The 20,849-nt window shown below is 43.4% G+C and overlaps 2 protein-coding genes across 16 annotated transcripts in view; one reads left to right on the top strand and one right to left on the bottom strand.

The window, feature by feature from the left end:
* Positions 1-16,365, top strand: part of LOC139101155 (uncharacterized) — a 166,145-nt gene extending 149,780 nt beyond the window's left edge. For all 5 annotated transcript variants that reach the window (XM_070654106.1, XM_070654078.1, XM_070654069.1 and 2 more), the window contains 9 exons: positions 3,034-7,284; positions 7,621-7,935; positions 8,018-8,087; positions 8,304-8,710; positions 8,824-10,725; positions 10,880-11,005; positions 11,098-11,264; positions 11,353-11,567; positions 11,816-16,365. In XM_070654106.1, the coding sequence (XP_070510207.1) occupies positions 3,052-7,284; positions 7,621-7,935; positions 8,018-8,087; positions 8,304-8,710; positions 8,824-10,725; positions 10,880-11,005; positions 11,098-11,264; positions 11,353-11,567; positions 11,816-12,240 (7,860 nt within the window). In that variant the 5' untranslated portion in view covers positions 3,034-3,051 and the 3' untranslated portion in view covers positions 12,241-16,365. The remainder of the gene's footprint in view (positions 1-3,033; positions 7,285-7,620; positions 7,936-8,017; positions 8,088-8,303; positions 8,711-8,823; positions 10,726-10,879; positions 11,006-11,097; positions 11,265-11,352; positions 11,568-11,815) is intronic.
* Positions 16,366-16,740: 375 nt separating this feature from the next.
* Positions 16,741-20,849, bottom strand: part of Dlg1 (discs large 1) — a 298,681-nt gene continuing 294,572 nt past the window's right edge. For all 11 annotated transcript variants that reach the window (XM_070654229.1, XM_070654254.1, XM_070654221.1 and 8 more), the window contains 5 exons: positions 19,935-20,084; positions 19,650-19,822; positions 19,465-19,574; positions 19,294-19,385; positions 16,741-19,149 (listed from right to left, as the gene is read on the bottom strand). In XM_070654229.1, coding sequence (XP_070510330.1) covers positions 19,040-19,149; positions 19,294-19,385; positions 19,465-19,574; positions 19,650-19,822; positions 19,935-20,084 — 635 coding nt within the window. In that variant the 3' untranslated portion in view covers positions 16,741-19,039. The remainder of the gene's footprint in view (positions 19,150-19,293; positions 19,386-19,464; positions 19,575-19,649; positions 19,823-19,934; positions 20,085-20,849) is intronic.

The raw sequence follows: 20,849 nt of genomic DNA, 5'->3' as shown, positions 1-20,849 counted from the left end.
CGGCAAACTCTGGACCTTTGTGCGTCATTCTATCCGCGCGACTCGGATGCCCCGTTTCACGAACTCGCAATCTGAGCGAGTCCCCTTTGACGCGAGATTAATCGACGCTACGATAGCGGATAAATCCGCGCGAACACAATATCCTTGACGCGGAAGAGCCCGGGAGAAATTGCCGAAAGAAGTGACCGGTCCGGCTCGTTGCAATATGCTTGTAATTAGCTCAAATTAGTCTAATTACGTTATGCATAAACATGCAATGAATTCTATCTGTACCGACGGCATTATTAATCGCAAGTACTCGAATTACCGTGTATTACAATCGAATGGAATATTATTTAAATCATTTAGCGGCGTGTATTTAACATGCACGGTCATGCACGATGATTGTACCTCGCATTATCTAGAATCGCGCCAGATCAACCATGAATGATACTCCCACGAAGGGAGGACGTTTTCGAGCGCGAGATCGCGAATATCGCCGATGATCGATACTACCCGCCGCGATATTAATAGAGACTGCTTACCGCGCTCGCGCGCCACATAATTTTGCCCGCGGAAAGAAAAAGGACGAGGAAGGATGGTCGCCATTTGTCGCGGATCTTATCGGCGGGCGGGCTCTTCGTTTTAAAGCGACTCGAGCGTAAATGCGGCTCGGTCGAACCCCCGAAACGCGGCGTCCGGGGGCCGCTGGTTTAGCACCGGATATTTATTATCCCGTGGTGTAGCCTTATCGAGTGGCCCCGCCATGCTTGAAATCGTGAGAATTCCAGCCGAACCGTCCCCTCGCCACCCCCGCGTACACGTATACACACACAGACACGCACACGTTTCACGCGTACAGCCGCTCTCTTCCGCCCTCCGCACATGCGGCACACGAGCAGGATTACGTTCGTGTGCGCGCCCTGGTAACGGGACAGAATGTAATGGAGAACGGCTCGGAATGGAACGGGGACGGAGGGACGAAACAGGACAGGAGATGAACGGGGGGAAGGGAACCTTTGACTGGCGCGCGAAGGGGACCAGCAGCCCTTCAGGTTGCTTCGGCAAGGGTGCGCGATATTGATTCCCACCTAGCGTTTACACGGAGTCTCGCCAACATTCGCGATTCCAGTCAATGGACGCGATTTCGGCGTGCCAAGGAAGTCCCGCTACTTTCCCGGGCCGCCCGCGAGGGTGATTAATTTTACTTGCGTTCTCGCCGCAGCCTGAAAGTATTATATTGCGAGACGCGCGTTTGCCGTGAAGCCCCGAAAACGCGCGCGGTTATCGTTCTGATTTCGTGAAGAGATACGAGATGCGTTATCACATACGCGTATACCGTAATAAATCTGCTGTAAAAGATGTAAAATTACGTTGCAAGAAACCTAGCGAGTTTATTTGTATAAACAAATAACGTTCATTAAAATTATTAACCGCGTAAATATATTAAAAAAAAAAATTATGCAATTTTGCACTTAAAATTTCTAGGAAGTCACACGATTTCTTGAATATTCGCACAACAGTGTAGCTTACGGTTTAACGATTGTCCCGGGCGAGATCACGATTGCGGGCTGCCTCCAGTGTTACAGTTAAGCGATACCGGAGTGGAATCCTATCTCGCATCGATATTCGCGATTATTCGCTGTCTAGCCTCGTCGCCGGTTAGGTTATTTCGGTCGCGGTGGTGGAAGTTAGGTGGTGTTGGCGCGTGTCCCAGTACGTACGGCTTCCCCGCGTTATATACGTTTACAGCTTTCCGATATCTAACTTCTACGCCCCTTTTTCCACATCTCAATAAGCCACGACGCGAACGAGATCGCGTACACCGGCACCAGCCGTGCACACGTACGCTATCCGCAGCCTCTCTTTCTCTCCCGATCAGCCCGGATCGATAACGATCTATATTACAAGCTCCTCTTCGAGTGGAAGACGACGGGGAGCCTTCGACGTTTCGCCGATCGCTGAAGAGGCTATTTGCCTCGCGGTGATGGCGGTGGTAATAACGGCGCACAGTTCCGCGGCTCTATTATGATAACCGAAACTCCTGTCGGAACTACTAAACGCGATACAGCCCAGCCTCTGTCAAAACTTGTTCCTCCCTCGCCAAACAAAAAGCGATTATCAGCAAAAGCCGGGAATGTGTTGAGACTTTCTTTTTTTCCTGCGCGACAGTAGCTTGATAGTGGCACTTAACCGCGTTTAATTCATTACACGTGAAAAGACATTTTGTTTTTTTTTTATTCTTTTTTTTTTGTGTCACAAGCGAAGTTAATTTATTAATCTTTGAATTTACCGGAATATTGAATGTTATACGTAGAATTTGTAACGTCACGAATTAAATTGTAAATTTGATTTCTGTCATTAAAATCGGTTGCTAATTATTTGTCTATCTTAATTAATTTTTCGCAGCTAAACAAATTTTAATTTTTACGATCGTTAATTTGGTGGAGCGCGATTTAATTACGTTGTCTTCTTTATCGATCGTTTAATTTGAGGGTACGCATTCACGCGCGTTTGTAATTATCGTTGGATCTTTCTCGTCGCCCCTTATCACTCTTAAGATCTTATCTCCCACGATGTCGCGAGATTAATGTGAGATCGAGAATGAAAATGAAGAAGTTACGAGGAGAGTACGTCTGCCTCTTGTAACAGACAAATACAAGACAATGAAGATTAATGCTCCGGCCTCGTTTTCTTTTCCCGCCGACCGCTCCCCGAGTCAATGATAATCGTGTGAGTGAACATATCAGTAATCCCCAGGAGAAGAGTATCCCTTCGTGCTCGAATTTAGAGAACTACGGTCTTTGTAACCTTGACCCAAACTTGTCATTGTTAACGAATGTTATCAGTTAGATTAGACTTAAATGACTCTCTTTAAAATTGATTAGATTAAATCCTCGACAAGCTATCACCCTGAATCCGTTGTTAATAATATTTAATAATTGATAATTACTTCGATTATTATTTTAATAGTTAATTAATAATAATTAATAGCTACTTTTTTTTTTTTTAATTAATAATAAATAATAAATACCTTTTTTTTTATCATTGCAGATTAGCAGTTGGTGTGACATGGATGTGAGCTTCACGAACGTGTTAGAGGGGGCTCGCCAGTACTTTCAGGGACTACCCGTACCGAGTACAGGTAGCGGCGCGGCCACGTCGGTGGATCATAATCTTCACTCGGCATCCTCCGCGAATCCCGCTTCATCCACGTCGGCAGCGACGCACGATCATGACGCGTCGTCGCAGCCCGTTCAATCGACCCAGTCGATCTCGACTTCCACGAATAGCAGTAGCAATAGCGGCAACGGTAGCAATAGCAGCGGTAATACCCAGGAGTCGAGCCGTTATCCCGCCGACGTCAGACCTTCGTCGTCCGTGGAGAGCAGCAATGCGGCTGGCGGGACTAATTTCTGGAACCCGCACGTGGATCCGTACGCGCCGCAGCCGACCAGAGTGGAAGTTCCAGATACGAGGCCAGGCGACGAAGGCTCCGCCATGGAACCTAGTTCCTCTTCCTCCGGCACAGTCACTTTAACCGAGATGCAGCCTTCGAATTATCAATCGTCCTCTGTCGCCGCGTCGTCGTCGGGCTTCTCGCAGCGAGCGCTGCCGACGTCGTCGTCGTCGTCGTCGTTGACCTCGTCCTCCAGCGATCACAATCATCACCAATCTCACCTGCCGACGTCGAACAATTCGTCGTTGCATTTGCATCAAATGCAACCGCCTCAGTCGCCACATTCCCCCGGACCGGTGTATCAGCAGCTTAATAATGTCAGCAGGACGTCCTTCAGTACGGCGGAGATGCTCGCCTCTTCCTCTCCGCACTCTGTGCCAGCCTATCAAGCTGCCGGTAACGAGAGGCAGTCGCAGCCGATCGTCGCGCAGAGGACTCAGTACTATCCGCGTTACCATCACCCAGACATCACTAAGTGCGCACCGGCTCCGTATTCGCAAAGCTCCATTTATCAGTCTGCCAATGTAGCGCAGTCCTCGAGCATGGTGCAGCAATCGAGCACGAGACCGACGCCTATAGAACAAAATAATACCACGGCGTCTAGCGTCGTCGCTCAAGGCCACTGTCCGCCGGAACCGCAACGAATGCAAGGTACTTACGGCGGGAACGTGCCGCTCGCTCAGAATTCTGTCGGCGGGTCCACCGTGTACGGGTCCAGCTCGTCTTCATCGTCTCAGAGTTTCCGTTCCGCCGGTCAGTACCAGCAGCAGGTCCACCGTCTGGCCGCCTCGAGCGTCAACGACAGATCGCACAGCTCGGACGGGTTGCACTCTTCCACCGCCGCTTGCACTTCGTCGTCGCAGGCGGTGAGTCCGCGCCAGCCTGGATCAGGGAGCTCCTCCTCGAATCACATTCCTTCGCAGTCGCAGTCGCAGAATCTTCCGGGTCACATTCCTTCGCCGCATCTGCCGTCCACTTCGGTGCACTATCAGCAGCAATATCAGCAGCCGTCGTCCCTGCAGCAGCAACAGCAGCATCCTAGTCGTATAAACGCGTCGTCACATTCGCACGGTTCCTCGTACGGAAATCGCGCGGTGCCACTGCCACAGCATGGCGTCCCCTCGTCCTCCCCCGCTGCCATGACAGCGAGTCATTCCCAGCAGCAGCAGCAGATGCCGCCACCGTCGGCCGGATACCACGCGGGAACGACACCGTCGCCGCACCACGAACCATCGCCGCGCCACGCCACTCCGTCGCCTCATCACGCGACCCCGTCGCCGCAGCGGCAGTCGCCCCACGTATCCAGCCTGCATAATCCTCACGCCTCTCCGTCTCCGCATCACACGCCCTCTCCGCACAACAGCTTCCAGCCGCATTCGCCGACCTACCCGCCTCCGCCGTTGCAGCCGCATCAGCAGCCGCATCAACAGCAGCATCAGCAGCAGCAACAACAACTGTCGGCTTCGTCGAGATCAACGCCGCACTCGTACAATTTGCCACCGGCCACCTCGCAGCATTATCAATCGAATTACGTGGCGGCGGTTCGTGACGCGGGGATGGGGTTGCCTTACGTACCGCCGCCACCGTCCCAGTCTTCGTACCATTCCTTCCAGAAGAGCTCGCAGCCGGAATCTCAAGGGAGCAGCTATTATTCTCAGCCAAGTCGGTCCCACGGCCAGTCTTACGGCATGCAGCAAATGTTGGCGCCGCCGCAGACGGCGTATCCGAACACGTCCGGCAGCAACAGTCTAGGCGGTTATCAGCAAAACGCCGGCAAGCACGCGACGTATAACGGCGCGGACGTCACCAAGAGAGGCATGATAGATGTCGCAGCAACGCCTTATGGTACGCATCGGCCGCCCACGCAGAGGAACGGCAACACGCATAATTTACCGCCGATTGCCGCCCTCTCGTCTTATCATTCCAATCGGCGAGAGTCGCTAGGAAAATCGGCGCAGATGGCGGCGCGACAACGAATGCACTCGGCGAACGCAACCAGCAAGAGTCAATCTGTCGTAATGCCGCCGACAGTCTCGTCCGCGACGCCTTCTCAGAGGTTAGCTGAGTATCCGATGACGCCAGTCTCGGCTGTGAACCACGCGATACCTGTGAACGGCAGGACTACCACTGTGACAAACATGACGTACAGCTCGCGATACAGTGGTCAGCAGGGCTATCCATCGCCATCATATGCCACTACGATGGCGCCTAGTCATCACGGTAATAACTCCACCAGCAGCACGACGGTGACCACTATTAATCACAGCGGCCCGAGTAATGCGAGGTCTTCCGTTTCGACGGTCCACGTGTATCAGTCTTCCGACGAGCCGGATCGGTCAGCGGGATCGTCGGCCTATTCTCACCATCACCAGCCGTCGATACGAATGACGACCGAAAGCTACGCTTACAAAGAATACTCTTCTTATCAGAACCCGACGTCGTCCGGAAACACTCAAGCCACCTCGGTCGCTGTCATAGCGAGCTCACCTTCACCGAGCAATGCAGTACGCAAAAGAGAATCTCCTCTGGATTTATCAGTGAAGACGGTTAAGACGTCGGCGGATTCCACGGCGCAGGACGATCTTGAGACCATCGCCGCCGACAAGCACGTTAGCAGCTCCAGCCTGAGTATATCTAGGAACAATGTGAACAGGTCGATGCCACCTCCGGCCGCCGTGCATCAATCTGCACTGGCGCAGTCGTCATATCCGTCGTACGATCATCGGCCTTCAAGCAACAGCTCGAGAAACTCCACGTCCGTGACTTGCATCCGGGCGTCGACGCCTCAAACCGTGTGCGCACCCAAGGTCGACTTTCTGCCGGACTTCACCTCGACGCCGCTGCGCCATCAATCGCATCACGAGAACTCCCTTCGCAGAAGTGCCGCGCAGCAGCTTTACGTTTCGTCCGCTCAACCTCCCTCGTCTCATCACTCGAACGCCTCACCGCTACCGCACATGTCTACTTTCAAAAAGCGTCCGCTCCCCACGTCACCGCTGTACGACGGCCTGATACCTCCCCCGTCCTCGTCATCCTCGTCATCAACGTCCGCGTCTTCGTCGTACCTCCAGGCAAACGATTCTGTGTCCTCGAGATTCTCTAAGTATCACTCGATGATGGATCCGTCTCCGCGATTCGGTCCTTCCACGCTGCCCGCCCAGGATTACCCGCCTGACTCGAGCAAGTACTATTTAGCAGATAATAGAGCCAAATACGATCAACAGTTTTCTCAACGCGAGCGGATGACGGTCAAGAGACCTGGGGAAGCAATCTTTGGCATGGGAAGCCCCAGCAAACAGACCAGAGTGGCGTGGCGAGTGCCAGGCGCCGAGAAGCAAATTATCGAACCGAAATTATCCACGACGAGTGCGTTGAACGAACAGCAGAAACGGCAGGAGATGAATTTATCGGCTGCTTTGCCGAACGGAATTCTGACGACACCCGGCGTCCACGATCAAAGAACCGACAGCAGCGGCTACTCGACGTCGGAATCGTCGAGGTACCAGTCGGTATACTGTGATAAAAGAACTTATTCAGACTCGAAAATTGTACGAAGCTCGCCGCTGTCGTACAACCACCCGGCGGTTTCGAAATCCGCGAGTGTACATCCTTTGCCCCAGCAGTTGACTTACCCGAGTTACCGGCCACTAGTTCAAAAGACAACGTGTCCCCCGAGCGGGATGTCCGGTGGTCAACCGGTTGATCAACCTAGCAACACCGGCAGCAACATAACAGTGCGTGGCTTACTGAGGCACAATTTGGAGATTAAGCAACAAAGAGATGAACAGCTTAATAGCCAGCAGCCTATTTTGGTCAATCATAGCCAGCAGGGTTTCCCGAATAAGGTAAAAAACTATTAATTAAAAAAAAAAAGACTCAAATTTTTAAATAAAACATCTTAGGTTTAAATATTATTGTCTGTTTTTTTTTTTAATTTAATTTAATTTAATTTTGTTTTATTTTGTTTTATTTTATTTTATTTTATTTTATTTTATTTTATTTTATTTTATTTATTTGTTTTAATATACAAAATTATTCATTCTAATTCTAGCTTAAATTGTAATAAAAAAATGAATGCACGTAGCGGTTTTATATCTTTATAGTTGTTTCTATCTCCGTCTGATCTCCGGACGCTCGACGTCTGCTTGACGTTTCTGATAATTTCCGTGAAATTCCCTTAGGCCGTCGCTCCAGTTGAGCCTAAGAGCATCGGCAGGCACAATCTGTCACCGTTCACGGCGGCGAGCTTGCTCGAGCGTAACAGCAACACGCCACCGCATTACAAGTTCCACGTTCCACGAGCAGTAGACTCGATCACTCAGGAGGTGCCACGCAGTATGTACACCTCAAGAGTGAATGCATCCGCCACGTTACCGGGTAAGGAGGCTTCTCTCGCGGGACCACGTGGCACCGAAAATCAAATACATCGTGACAAGGACGATGGCCTTGCTGCTATTTTAGCTGCGAAGATCAGGACGAAGGCGGAATTGAAACAAGTACGTAGTTATCTCTAACTAACTTTAATTTACACGATTGCAAAGATTACTTTAGCCTCACGATTTATAATGTTTTATTTAGGTCGGAACTGGCCAGTTTGCAACGAAAGCATCTTCCGTGCCTCCTCAGGATGTGTCGTCGACGCCGAGAGGTAATTTTAAATTTTAAAATTGAATTTGTCACGTTAATAGCATTAGTAATTATTATTATAATACATATAAATACATATTATATATTATTATATATATAAATATATTAAATTATGTTTGTATTAATTTAATCTGTTTGTCTCGATTAATTACAATTTGTGTGATAATTCTGTTATTTTATAATTTTAATATTTGTGTGTAATTTTTTTTTTAAACAGAGATTGATAGTGCAGCATCGACATCGACGCCGCAGTCTGGTTCGTCTGCAGGTAGCCCACCGAAATTAACGCGCGAAAAGACGGTTTGTTTGCCACCCAGAAGACGCTTGTTTTCGAGAACTGACGAGGACAATATGACGGTGGCGGCGGCTGTGCCCGTCGCCGTTACGGTCGCGTCTACGGTCCCGGCTAGGGCGAGTGGTTGCAGGAGCTCTTCCGAAACGTCAGTGTTTGACTTCCGGGAGAGTGACTCTGAAGGCGAGATGCCAGTTCTCGAGCGACAAACTTTGGAAGAGATGAGAAGAGACAGGAAACAGTTGTCGAAAGTACAACCTCCAATACCCCTCAATGATGCTGTGTGCATGAACATGGCATCTTCGACGGATCTCGTAAAGATAGAGTTAAAGGTAACGTGTGGTAGAAATCAAATAATTTAATTTTTACTATTATTAATTTTTTTTTTTTATTTTATTTTATTTTATAAATGAATTTTTGTAAACGTTGTAATTTTTGTTTGCAGGAAAATGATAAAATTAACGATATTGATCCATTTTGGAGTAACACTTGTGATAAGTTTATGGAGCAATTGCGCACAGGTGATGCCGCGAAGAAACGAGGACGTAGAAAAAAAGTAGATAATATAGCGACATCGAAGCTAGAAGACGCAGCTAATGATAGCGACAAAGAATCGGATGCCAATGCATCACATTCTCAAATCAAGCCAGAAGATATTAAAAAAGAAATGCCGGACCCGTCTAGTAAAGAAGATAAAGATTCGGATCTTTTTAAGGATATTAAAATTAAGACGGAACCTGGATTAGAAAGAAAAGAGGACGACAAGCATTCAAGCGATGATTCAGATGAAATTCCGTTAATTAAAAGAGCAAGGCAAGAAATAAAAAAGGAAGATAGTGATTGTGATGAGGAAATAATATGTCGGAGGAGACGAATTCGTCGCGGTGGTAGAATTAAGCTCGAATCTTCTAGTGGTAGCGATTCCTCGAGCGAGGACAGCGATGCCAGTACAGAGTTCGGTCATGGTTCCTCAGTAGCTGATAGACTTCGTGCTAGAAAACGATCTATGGTTAACGTGTCTGAAGGTATGAAACTTCGTTCGAGGGATACTACTCCTCATAAAATAAAAACGGAAAAGGAATCAAAATTATCGCCTCCAAAAAGTGGAATGTCCCAAAAATCAAAACCGAAACCGTTATTCGGCGACGGTAGTGATTTCAGACCTGGTTGGGAAGAAGAGGTTTATGTATACAAAAAGTCTCTGAGAATGCCACCCAGATTAATAACTGTGTCAAAACCGTCGCGATTTCATCGATTGTCCACGTCGCTGCCAGATTTAGATCCCGGCTCGCCGGCGTTATCCGTATCGATGGATAGTTCCGACGTGTGTCTCGGTCGAAATAAAAGAGACAGCGATATGGAGTCTAATTACAGTTTCAGTATCATGGGAGTCGGTAGTAAGATTGATGACGAAGAAGCGACCTCGTCGACAACAGTTTCCTGTCCTCCGAAAGCTATGATAAAACATTCCCGATCGGAGAACAATTCTATTGTCGACGTTCTCGCGCAGAAAGTCGGAAGTGGCGGTCAGAAGGATTTGAAGAAGAAGCAGAATTTAAAAAGTAATAAAAACAGTAATATTAATAAGAGCACGAACGAGCCGGAGCTTTTACCAACGCCAGGCCTCACACCACTTTTGTCGTCCGAGACATCGAAGAGCTCTAAAAATAAAATTGCATTGAAAAATAATAGAAATCCCATTAAAGTTACTAACTCCGTCCTTCTCGGTTATTTCCGTAAAGAGACGGTCAATAATTTCCGTGACGCGTTCAAAAATAATCATACGTTGCCTAATAAATTTTCCACGTTAGTATTGAAGAGCAGAACAAGAATGGAGACAAAAGTTTTAAAGAAAGAAACGACTATTCGCGAAGTATTCGGTGAAGACAGACCCGCGTCAGCTCCACCAATGCAGAATCATGATGACACATCGCAGGATGATGATTCGCAGAACGAAACTCCGGAAAATGCATTGGGTAAAGTACGAACGTTAAAACAAAAAGTGGTATCTCGTTTGAGGAATGCCGGTATATTACGAAGTCAAAAAGCAATTGTAAACTCGAAACGTCGTTTATTAACTGCCGAGAGGCGAAAGGATTTACTCAAGTCACTTGCTAATAAGAAATTACATCGTATTAATACAGATATTGATCAAGAAGAAACAAACGATGCCAGAGAAGAGGAAAATAACGAAATGGAGGATGATAAAAATGATTTGGATATTCGTAACAAAAAGAAATTGAAACTTCGCCCTGGCAGACGAAAATTCCGCTCTGGATTTGATTACATTCGTAAAAAGAAAAAACCTCTGAAGAAAGACGAGACATTGCCGAAAGACAGGAAGAGAGTATGTATACATTAAATTAATTATTTTTATTAATGTTCTTATTTTATTGTCGTTTTTTTAGTTTTTTTTAATTTTTTTAAGATTAAAAAAAAAATGTATGCACGCGTTATTTGTTTAATTAATTAACTAATTTAAAACGTAATACTTTTTACAGCAAAGCCAAGCTAACAAACCAAGTCCAGAATGCGTAGCCGATATTCAATCCGAGATCAGAACGTGGGTTATCAAGAAGGGCGTCGGAGAAACCATATTACATCGTGCTGCCCGTCTTGGTTACACGGTAAGATAACGATCATGTTGCTATATTATGCGGTGAAGTTAGCGAGGCGACTCGTGCAAATTACGATTTAATCTGCTCATATTCCGCTGCAGGACGTGACTGCTTATTGTTTGGAAAAGCTCAATAGCGCACCGAGTCCTAAAGACAATGCAGGTTATACACCGCTTCACGAAGCGTGCTCCAAAGGTCATTTAGAAATCGCGAAACTTTTGCTGGCTTACGGGGCTAATGTTAGTGAAAGTGCTAACGGTGGTATTAGGTAATATTTTTATCAAATACAGATAATTATAGATTATTGAAAATTAATAGAGAATAATATTTATTAATATTTATTTTTTTATTTTTAGGCCACTTCATGAAGCGGCAGAAAATGGTGCTACAGAACTTGTGCGATTGTTACTATCATATGGTGCTGATCCGTTGTTGGCTACTTATTCCGGACAAACGCCGTTGATGCTAGCTATTGATACAGAAGCTAAGTCTATTCTAGAACACCACCTGGCTGATATCCAAGGCCGTACTACTGTACCATGGTCATTTGTCGGTCCATCATCTATTTTAGGTACGTCATAGTTGGCATAAATTTTTATCCGGAATTATTGAGTGTTTTATGAATAGTATATGTGCATTGAAAGACAGATATAACGTTTGCTGCGGCGACGGCGGCTAGTTTACGCGATTTTAGCGTGATGTGAATCGAGTTTTAAGTTCAGTCGGGAAAAATTCACGTACGCTAATCGCCGTCGCCGCGGCGAACGTCATATCTATCTTTCAACGTATATAAAAATTCTTTTACCGTCTTTTATTCAGATCCTGAAGAAACGGGTTACAATCCGTTCGATAATGTTCCGTTGGATAATCCTGAATCAGATGAATTAGATGATATTGAAATGGAAGTAAGCGACATCAACCTACCTGTTCTTTTCACCTTGAATAACGATCCCGACAAATGGGTGCTGCTTCAAGATCTCATGGCAGTTTTAAGGATAAAGAGTCGCGATGCTCTTCTCCGTCAAATTAATCCGAAAACTCATTCCGGGCCGCCTGCGATAGCACACCGTGATGTCATGCGTGACTTAAAGTTACCGGATTTCTTAGAGCAGACTCGTTGTTGTCACTTACTGAGCGGCGGCGAACGAATCAACGTACGTGGCTCCAAAGTTACTCTTATCAAATACAACGACAAAGTGAAATCCTTGCTAAATGTGGAGAAAGTGCTGATTAGTCTTAGGTGACAAGAGGCGCCTCTGGGGCGATCATCTCCCCAGGCATCAAAACCATCGACGTCGATTCCGGCCAAGGAACATCAGAAGAAAGCTGAAGGTAAAACTACTATGAAACGCGAGCGACAACAGGGAAAAAAGCGACAAGAGACACGTAATAAAAATTCGGACTGAACAGTTTATTCTGTAGGTAAAATGATCTATTAAAACAATGAAAATTATAAAATTGTTAGGCGATTTAAAAATTATATCGCTGACAAGTAAATAATATTATATTAGATCAGATAGTTTTGGTAATTTCATGATGGATTAAAAATTAAAAAGATAAAATTAATTTCCGCAATATATAGAAAAGAATATTAAACGACTGAAGGTAAATCTATTTGCCTGGAAAGCTCGTCCTTGAAGAAAGAAAGACTGATCCATGCAACAATGAAGATCGGTGCTTTTACATGTGTCCAAAGACTGACTTTTAGATTTATCTTATGCTTCAAAGGTAAATCGAATTAACCGATACCGATTGAACTGATCGAATTGATTTTCTTCTCTCGATCTCTTATAGTGCAGTTAACGGAAATGGAGCTTGACTAAAGTGATAAAAGAGATACGCACATAATCGGTTCTGTTCCTTCATTCAAGTGAATTATCGAAATAAAGAAAGTCGGTGATATGATGATATTCTGCCGGGAGCGTAACGCGCAATTAAACTTGGAAGCACATAGCTGTGTAGATATAGTATTAAACAAAACTATCTACTATTCAATGCGCAGCTAAGAGTGGGGAAACAGCTACCTGTGACATTATATAGCAGTATTTAATTGGGATATATACGTAATATACCCATAGAACAAGGATATTTTATTAATTTTCTTAAGGACTGAGTAAACGATCAGAAGTTCGTTAACGTAATACTTTTAGGCGAATGAAAAAGGGACAGACGTGTTATTTGAGCGATCACGACAACAGGAAAATGAAAAAGTCTGGCGGTAGATTTTCCTCGATTGTCGAACTAAGTCTCGGAATAGAAAATAAAATTAAGAATAACGTAAATAGAGAGTAATAATTATTTTAAGGGTGCGAGAGAACATAGCTGTCATACTAGATATATTTTTATCTCGCACGTGGCTTCAAAAAAGTTTCTCCGACTTTAAGGAACTTTATTCCGAGATTTTCGTGAAACTGTAACGAACGCCTATGCGTGTTAATATTAATTTTTGCTCTTTGAGCCACAAAGCACATCGTTGAAAGACAAGAATCGACGTTAAAGAAGTGTAACATAATTGAAATTGCTATTGCGAATGATAATGTTACCACAGTTAGTCTTTGTTTCTCTTATTAAGTTAGAAAAATTGTGCATTGTGTCGTGCGAGTTGTATTTAACATGTGTTAATTAATCATTGCGAATAGGTGCTTGAAAAATTAGGTGAATTGAATTTTGATTTATAAGTCCAGAATAATATTCGACAATTGACCATTGAAGGAGACACCGTCACACGTATAAAGGTGCATATCTGTTGTCTAGTTCTATTTATAGTATTTCGCTGCTTTTAATATTGTATATTATGTATGTACTTTCAAGTACGTATTATAATGAGCTAAATGTGCGTGCATACGCATGTGCGTGTATCATAGTACGTTGAAAAGCAGATATGGCATTTGCTGCGGCGAGCAACGACGGCGGCTGGCGTACGTGACTTCCCCCTCTCTCGGCCGCCGAGTGCGGGGAGGTGTAGGCGGCCACGCTCCCTCTCAGTCCTCTGTGACCCGTGCTCCGCAACACATCTACGCGCGTGCTTCGTGTGAGATTCAACGCATCCCACGCCAAGATCACGTACGCTAGCCGCCGTCGCAGCACCACGAATGCCATTCCTGACTGTGAGTACATACACACACATATATACGCGCACATATGCTTACATACATAAAAGGGCGATTTTTAACTAATAATTTTAACGCGAGAAATTCTCCGTTTTGTATTGCTTCCAATAGAAACAATTGTAATTTGGACAAAAGTCTCGGCAGATGTCAATGGCTCAATCGTAATGTGGGAAGTGCAATTCACGGAATAACGTTTTTGTTTCGTTCATGGTCTTAGTATGTAATTATTATTTTTAGGAACGTAGAGAAGATAGCCAGTTATGTTTCGAAAAAGCGGCCGAAACGCCGTTTAAAACACTCACTGTGCAATAATATATCTTTTTACATGTTATCTTTAATGTTATTTCTGTTTTTGTGGTCACGCCTCGGATCGGTGATCGGAATACTCGCTGAGAAAATAATCTGTTCAATAAAAAAGGAAACTCTTTGTAAAGCGCAAGAGAATGTATTAAATATATACTTAGCTAAGTCGCATTTAACGTCGATTAATTTTACGAAAATTTATATCAGCGAATTTAAAGAGTTAAAAAACAGGAAGCAAAAAAAAAATAAAAATAACGCAATAAAGTCTTGCGTCAGACTGCGTATTAAAATTTAAGTTTTATTATATACATTTTTTTTTTTATGAAACTGAAGAAGTTTATTAATGAAAGAATTAAATTTTTGTTATTAATTTAAACTTGGCACATGAAATTTTGAGATAAAATGGAGATAAATCAGCGGGTTTGATTACCGAAACGATGTCGTGCTTTAGCGAAACAACTTAAGAACGAAAATTTTATACGAGAACCGGCGAGTTGAACCTGGACGAATCAATTTGAATAGAATGTATCAATTGTACTTATTGTCTCGCGATAATTTTTGTGTTGGGCTTTAGACAAAGATATTAATAATCTGCATAGTGATGTTTGCGAAGGGAAACGGAAAAAAAGAAGTGCGCGGGATAGCTCGGTTTCGCTTAGGATGCCGTAATACGCGTTTTATTTTCACGTCATGTGTAGCACAGAGGTTTCAATCGTTATAATCAGTCTCAGGGAAAATCCACGTGTATTCTTGGAGATAACACTTGACGGTGTACCGACTACAGATGCGTATGCCAATACGTGTGTGTGTACAGTAGCTAGTTGAGAAGAAAGAAGTTTCTCCTATTTCGCGAAAATAATTAATTAATATCTAATTAACATTGAGTGATATTAATTAATGTTAATACGATACGATATCGCGCAAGTGACAGCGTATGCACTCGGGCGGCTCCTTTACAATTTTTATTTAGCTAGCGTTATATCGAGAAGCGAATAGAGGTCGTGATTACATTACACCGATTGTATATATCGACATATTTTCAATAAGGTAAAACGAAATAAAAATAAAGGAGAGTGAAAACGCGGAAGAGTTTACTTTTCTCTCTAATAGAATGATGGGGAGATCCCGTGGTGTACCTACGTATCTTTTATTCTTAAGTAGTTAAAATATAGATTACGACATTTGTTCATATTAGCGTATACTATTTGTGTATAATATAAAACATTAACCGACCTCGAAATAGTCACGTTACATGATATGAGATAATATAAGTATGTATATATGTCACGTTACGATTATTAGAAATATTCTTTACTATTACTATTATTATTACTGCTACTATCACTACCGCAACTAGCTATTATCACTACCGCCGCTGCTGCTGCTATCATCTACGACTACGCGCTTTTTTATTGTACCATATATACATAGTAGTAGTTAAACGATGGATGTACATTATCTTAGTCGTGTAACATTCACACAACGCCTATCCCTTCTATCGCCCCCCCTTCTTGTATTTATATTAAAAAAAAAAAAAAACTTCTAAATGTGTTAACGCTGCTGCTTTAATGCGAATAAAGAAAAACAAAAGTTACATATAAATATATAAAAATATATATATATTATATATATATATGAATATGAATATATATATAAATATATATATAAAAGATATGAACAAATATATAAATATAAATAAATATATATATATACAAATATATATTTTATTTCAGAGATTTAGTTCGAAACAACGTTGAAGCTGAACAAATTAGAGTCGTACTGTGATTCGTGTAAAGAGGAAATCGTTATTATTGTCATTACCGTAGTCGTTACAAGCGAGTCACGATGGATCCGATAACTTTCTAAGTGAAGGGGAAAATATTTGTGATTTTTTTTCGCTAATAACAATAACGAGTTATCCGATCGATGTAATAAAAACAAGTATTTTTACTGAAATTTTTATTCCTGTCCATCAACCCTAGTCGCTAAAATCCTGAAAACTATATTAAATTTAACTAGATTACTTCAATTTAATAAACTGTAATCTTACTTTTGCTGAAACTTTATTTCTTCTTTTATATTTAACAGAAAATGCAAATATTAAAAGTGAAAAATAAGTTATGACATGATTTTTATTTAGCGTTGATTTTGAATCTTACACACTGCATTAAATATTCAAATGTAAAAGTACATTGTTTTTAATTAAAAAAAAATGTTATTTTATTTTTATTAATTAATGCCGTATTAGTATAACTTTATCGTAAAATTTTGCACGTTTTGCGGAAGGTGAATACCAGAGAAATGGTTAGGGGATGTACAGACCACCAGTAGTAAAATTGGTAAAACGTTTATTAACTATTTAGAAACGATGAAACAAGGTGAACATGAGATTGACAATTTAATAAGTAATATTATTAAATAGACTATAGAGGTGTATAATAGGTGTCTGCGATAATTATTCTCTTTATATACGGTCTTTTACATCGAGACAGATATCTTTCAACTCGGCGAAGCCAGGCCCTCTGTCTTTCAGGCACAAGCCGAAGCTCGTTGCTTCGTACCTCGTTCTATCTCGTATGATAATCGCGCTTAATTAATAATCTAGGACTCGCGGTAGGAAAATAATAGCCCGAAAGCGTGTCCGCGCGATTCCCCGCGAGTGAACGTTACTACGAAATAAGGAAAAGAAAACGTTCGGCTCTATTTCAGGCGACAGAGTGATCGTCGCGTGTCGCATCCGCATACGTCGGCTACATCATTACGATCATCAGCGTCATCATCATCATCATTATAATCATCGTCATCATTGTCTCTCGTGGTCGCGACTTGCGTATTCATATCACGACATCAACAACACGGTTATATTACAATTAAATTATCGTCATGACACCTCGTGTTTGCAACAATTCGATATTTCGCTTGTGTTACACTGGGAGAGTCAATAATCGCGCGTGATCAACGCCACAGAAACGGAAGGTGCAAGCAGACAAAAGCGTTGCGCGCAGTGGTATTGCAAACTTGCAGCTTAAGGAACGAGCAAAGGCCAAGCAAGCCGCGTTTTGAACCGTGAGCTCATCGACGAATTTCCGTTTGTTCGTCGAAGCCTGCATCTTGTCTTTTCGAATCGCCACAGTTTTGTCTACTCGCGCCTTCCGCGACTCGCTCGCAGTATCATAAGTACGTTGTCGAGCGTGATTCCTCCTCAGCCGAATGCACTGAAAATTCCCGTGCGAACTAGACCTCACGTTCGATCAGCGGCAACTGCTGATCCGGTGCCAAGAACTATATTTTAAGATACGAAGGAGCGGCATACACCTACGATCGGCGCGGTAATTCTTTATCTCGTCACGAGACTGTGCGACATCGTGTGGCCGAGACACATATAAGAAAAACCTCACCAGGCTCTTCTATATATTTTTTTTCGATCTTCAACTTTACCTACTACGCTCCTCCGCTTCAATACACGCGAGTATGTATATATATTTATATAATATATATTTACAATAATACCTACTATAATAATTTAGTAATGATATTTAAATTACAATAGCGTTTTTTTGCTCTTACTCTCTCTCTCTCTCTCTCTCTCTCTCTCTCGTGTTTTTTTACTCGCATCGCCCATTCCACAAATATAATGTTGCACATAACCCAGTTACTGGCTTAGTTATCTAGCTGTACAAAACATTATATATCGTTATGTGTATCTAGCATCTAAAGATTTGTCCTGTGAGGTTTCTTTTCCCTTTTTTTCAGCTTTTTCTTTTTTACTGTTTCTTTTTTTTTTTTTGTTTTAATCCTGTAAAGGTTCATTAACACATACACAACGTCGTTGGGACTACGGTTTTCCCTCTTATCCCGTGATTACCCCTTTCCCATCGAGTTCGTCGAATTCGCTCGACGTTCTCGGTGCGCTAATTGCGCTTAAGTACATTAAAAAATACCACGCTCGAGCGTGACTGAAAAAGCGTTTACATTTCGCAACTGATAGCTCGGTCAAGCTCGAGAGAACCCTACCGAGTTGCACGCCAACTCGACTTACGCCGATCTAATCTTCTCGAGCAATTGTACAACGCTTCTAAAATATTTCGCGAGGTTAATGAATAAAATTAGGGACAATCACACACGAATAATCGACAATCATGCGATAAAAGTTACGAATTCTTTCCGCTGTGCTCTTTTTCTTTTTTTTTCTTTTTTTCTTTTTTTTTTCTTTTTTTTAATCAGAGACACGAGTCGCGCGATAAAATTCAATACTATGAGCGAGCGTGCTCAGTTTTCCTAGTTTCCCTCTCGGCGGTCTCTCTCGTCTTCGATTTTGAACCTGAAGGAGAATAAATCGCGCGTCCTGATTGACTTTATCAATTCTCTTCGGGGTAAGTGGTCGGTGATATCGTATGCCCTATCGTTTAAGTATTCTTTCGGCTTGAATTCTCCGCGGCGATTTACATCGTGTTACGCGTTTTTAAGTAGGGACTTTGTGCTACATGGATATCGGAAATGGGAGGGAAGGGAGGGATTAGGAAAGGATTTTAGAGCATTACTTAATCATATTTATCTTGAATAATTAAGTTTGTCGCCTCGGTGGCAAGGTCCAGGCGTTGGGCCCGTGCTGAGCGTGGGGGGCAGGACGTCACAGCTGCTGATCCCTGCAGGGAACCCAGATGTTAGGTCCTGATTGCTCGGAGATGACCTCCTTCACTTTCACGTAAATCTCTTCGGGAGTGTCTCCTTGAACGACGGCTACAAAATTAAATAACAATATAATTAATCATGTAAAAATAATACAAATATTGAAAGTGATTGCTACTTTCGTCGTGATGTTTGCATTTTATTTAACTGTGTAAAATTCATATATAATTTTTTTAGCATGTGAACGAGACATACCAGTAAAGTATTCACCAAATTCTTGCTCCATTTTGAGAGCGCGTTCGTATGTTTTCTTGGCCTGTTCCTCTGTCATCCTTTTGTTCATCTCCCTATAAAATCACAGGTTTACAGAATTAAATAACGAATTTTTTTTTTTCACATTAGAAATCAATCAACGATTAAACTCACATAACAGACTCGATCGACTTCGGCTTGATGAAGATGGCAATAGGATAGAGTTGCGCTACTTGTAACCTCTTGATCGCATTCCCACTTACATCAAGAATACAGTGCTTGCCCTGAAAACATTCGATATAATACGATGCAGCTAGAAATAAAATCGATCTACCGTGTTACTAAAATAACGCCCATACTTTTTCAGCCACTTCCCGCACAGACGCGACGGATGTTCCGTAAAGATTGTCGTTATATTGTCCAGCTTCTATGAACAAGTGATTCTGTATATCTCTCTCCATTTGCTCCCTTGACGCCACAAAGTGATAATCTCGTCCGTCCACTTCGTACTCCCTTCTACTCCTGGTAGTGTCTGCAGGCAAATAAGATGATCAATATAGTGCCGCGGGAAAAAAAAAAAATAAAAAAAAAAAATAAAAACGCTTTTACCAGTTAGCCAGTAGTTAGATTATCGAGAAACTCACGTGGAACACAGCTGCCGAATTTATCGGGGAACTCGGAGATGAGGTCGTCGTTGATGCGGTCCTTGAGCGGTCCGAGGACGATAACGGGACGCGTGTACTGTATCGTCAGCTGCTGCACGGCTTCGTACGAGAGCACGTTCTCTTCGCTGCCTGCAATCGTTTAATCGAATTGTACACAGACGATTCCACGACGTGCCCCCGAGAGGACTCGATTGAGGGGGGGGCTTGTCGTCATCGCTCGCTCGTCATCGCGAGCGATCTTCTCCAAGGCGTATAAGTTCGCCCACTCAGGCAGCGTGTAGGGAAGGGAAAAGGGGAGGAAGAAAAAGCGACAGCACTGTCATTCAAGAGGACAAACATGACCCACGAGCGGCCTTCCCTCCGACCCCGCTTCCGAAAGACAGGCTCCCCCGACGACGGTTCCCGGTGGTGGCATTGATTAATTGACACTTCCACGAAACGGACGCGGGACAATGTTACACACAGAGCGATATGCGTTCGCCAAGGGTCCTCACTTGAAATAACTTCGTGGCTGGTGGCACGTCAGATCAATGGATTGGCGCGCACCAGCCTTTCAGCTATCTCAAGCATACCTTGGAGTACTTGACTTCGCTGGCGTTTCGGACAATTACACATTTTTTCCTTTTTTTTTTTTTTATTATTATTTTTTTCTTTTTATAGGACGAGTCACGAGCATGCTCTCAGCGTTCGAGCGAAATCGAAAGCAGGAGGCAAGCTTATACCTCTTAGAAAATTTAAGCGGTTTGGGAAAGGAAGGAGGGAGGGATGGAGGGTTGCAAAAGTGTCGTTAGTATGTACAGCTATAAACCAGAACTCGGCAGAGAGGAAGAGAAAGAGAAATAAAAAGAAATAGAGAGAGAGAAAAAGAGAGATAGAGGGAAGTTAGGGTTGCTA

This window comes from Cardiocondyla obscurior, linkage group LG01, assembly GCF_019399895.1.
Source record: "Cardiocondyla obscurior isolate alpha-2009 linkage group LG01, Cobs3.1, whole genome shotgun sequence".
NCBI classification, from domain to species: Eukaryota; Metazoa; Arthropoda; class Insecta; order Hymenoptera; family Formicidae; genus Cardiocondyla; species Cardiocondyla obscurior.
This window is presented reverse-complemented; position numbering and strand designations above follow the sequence as displayed.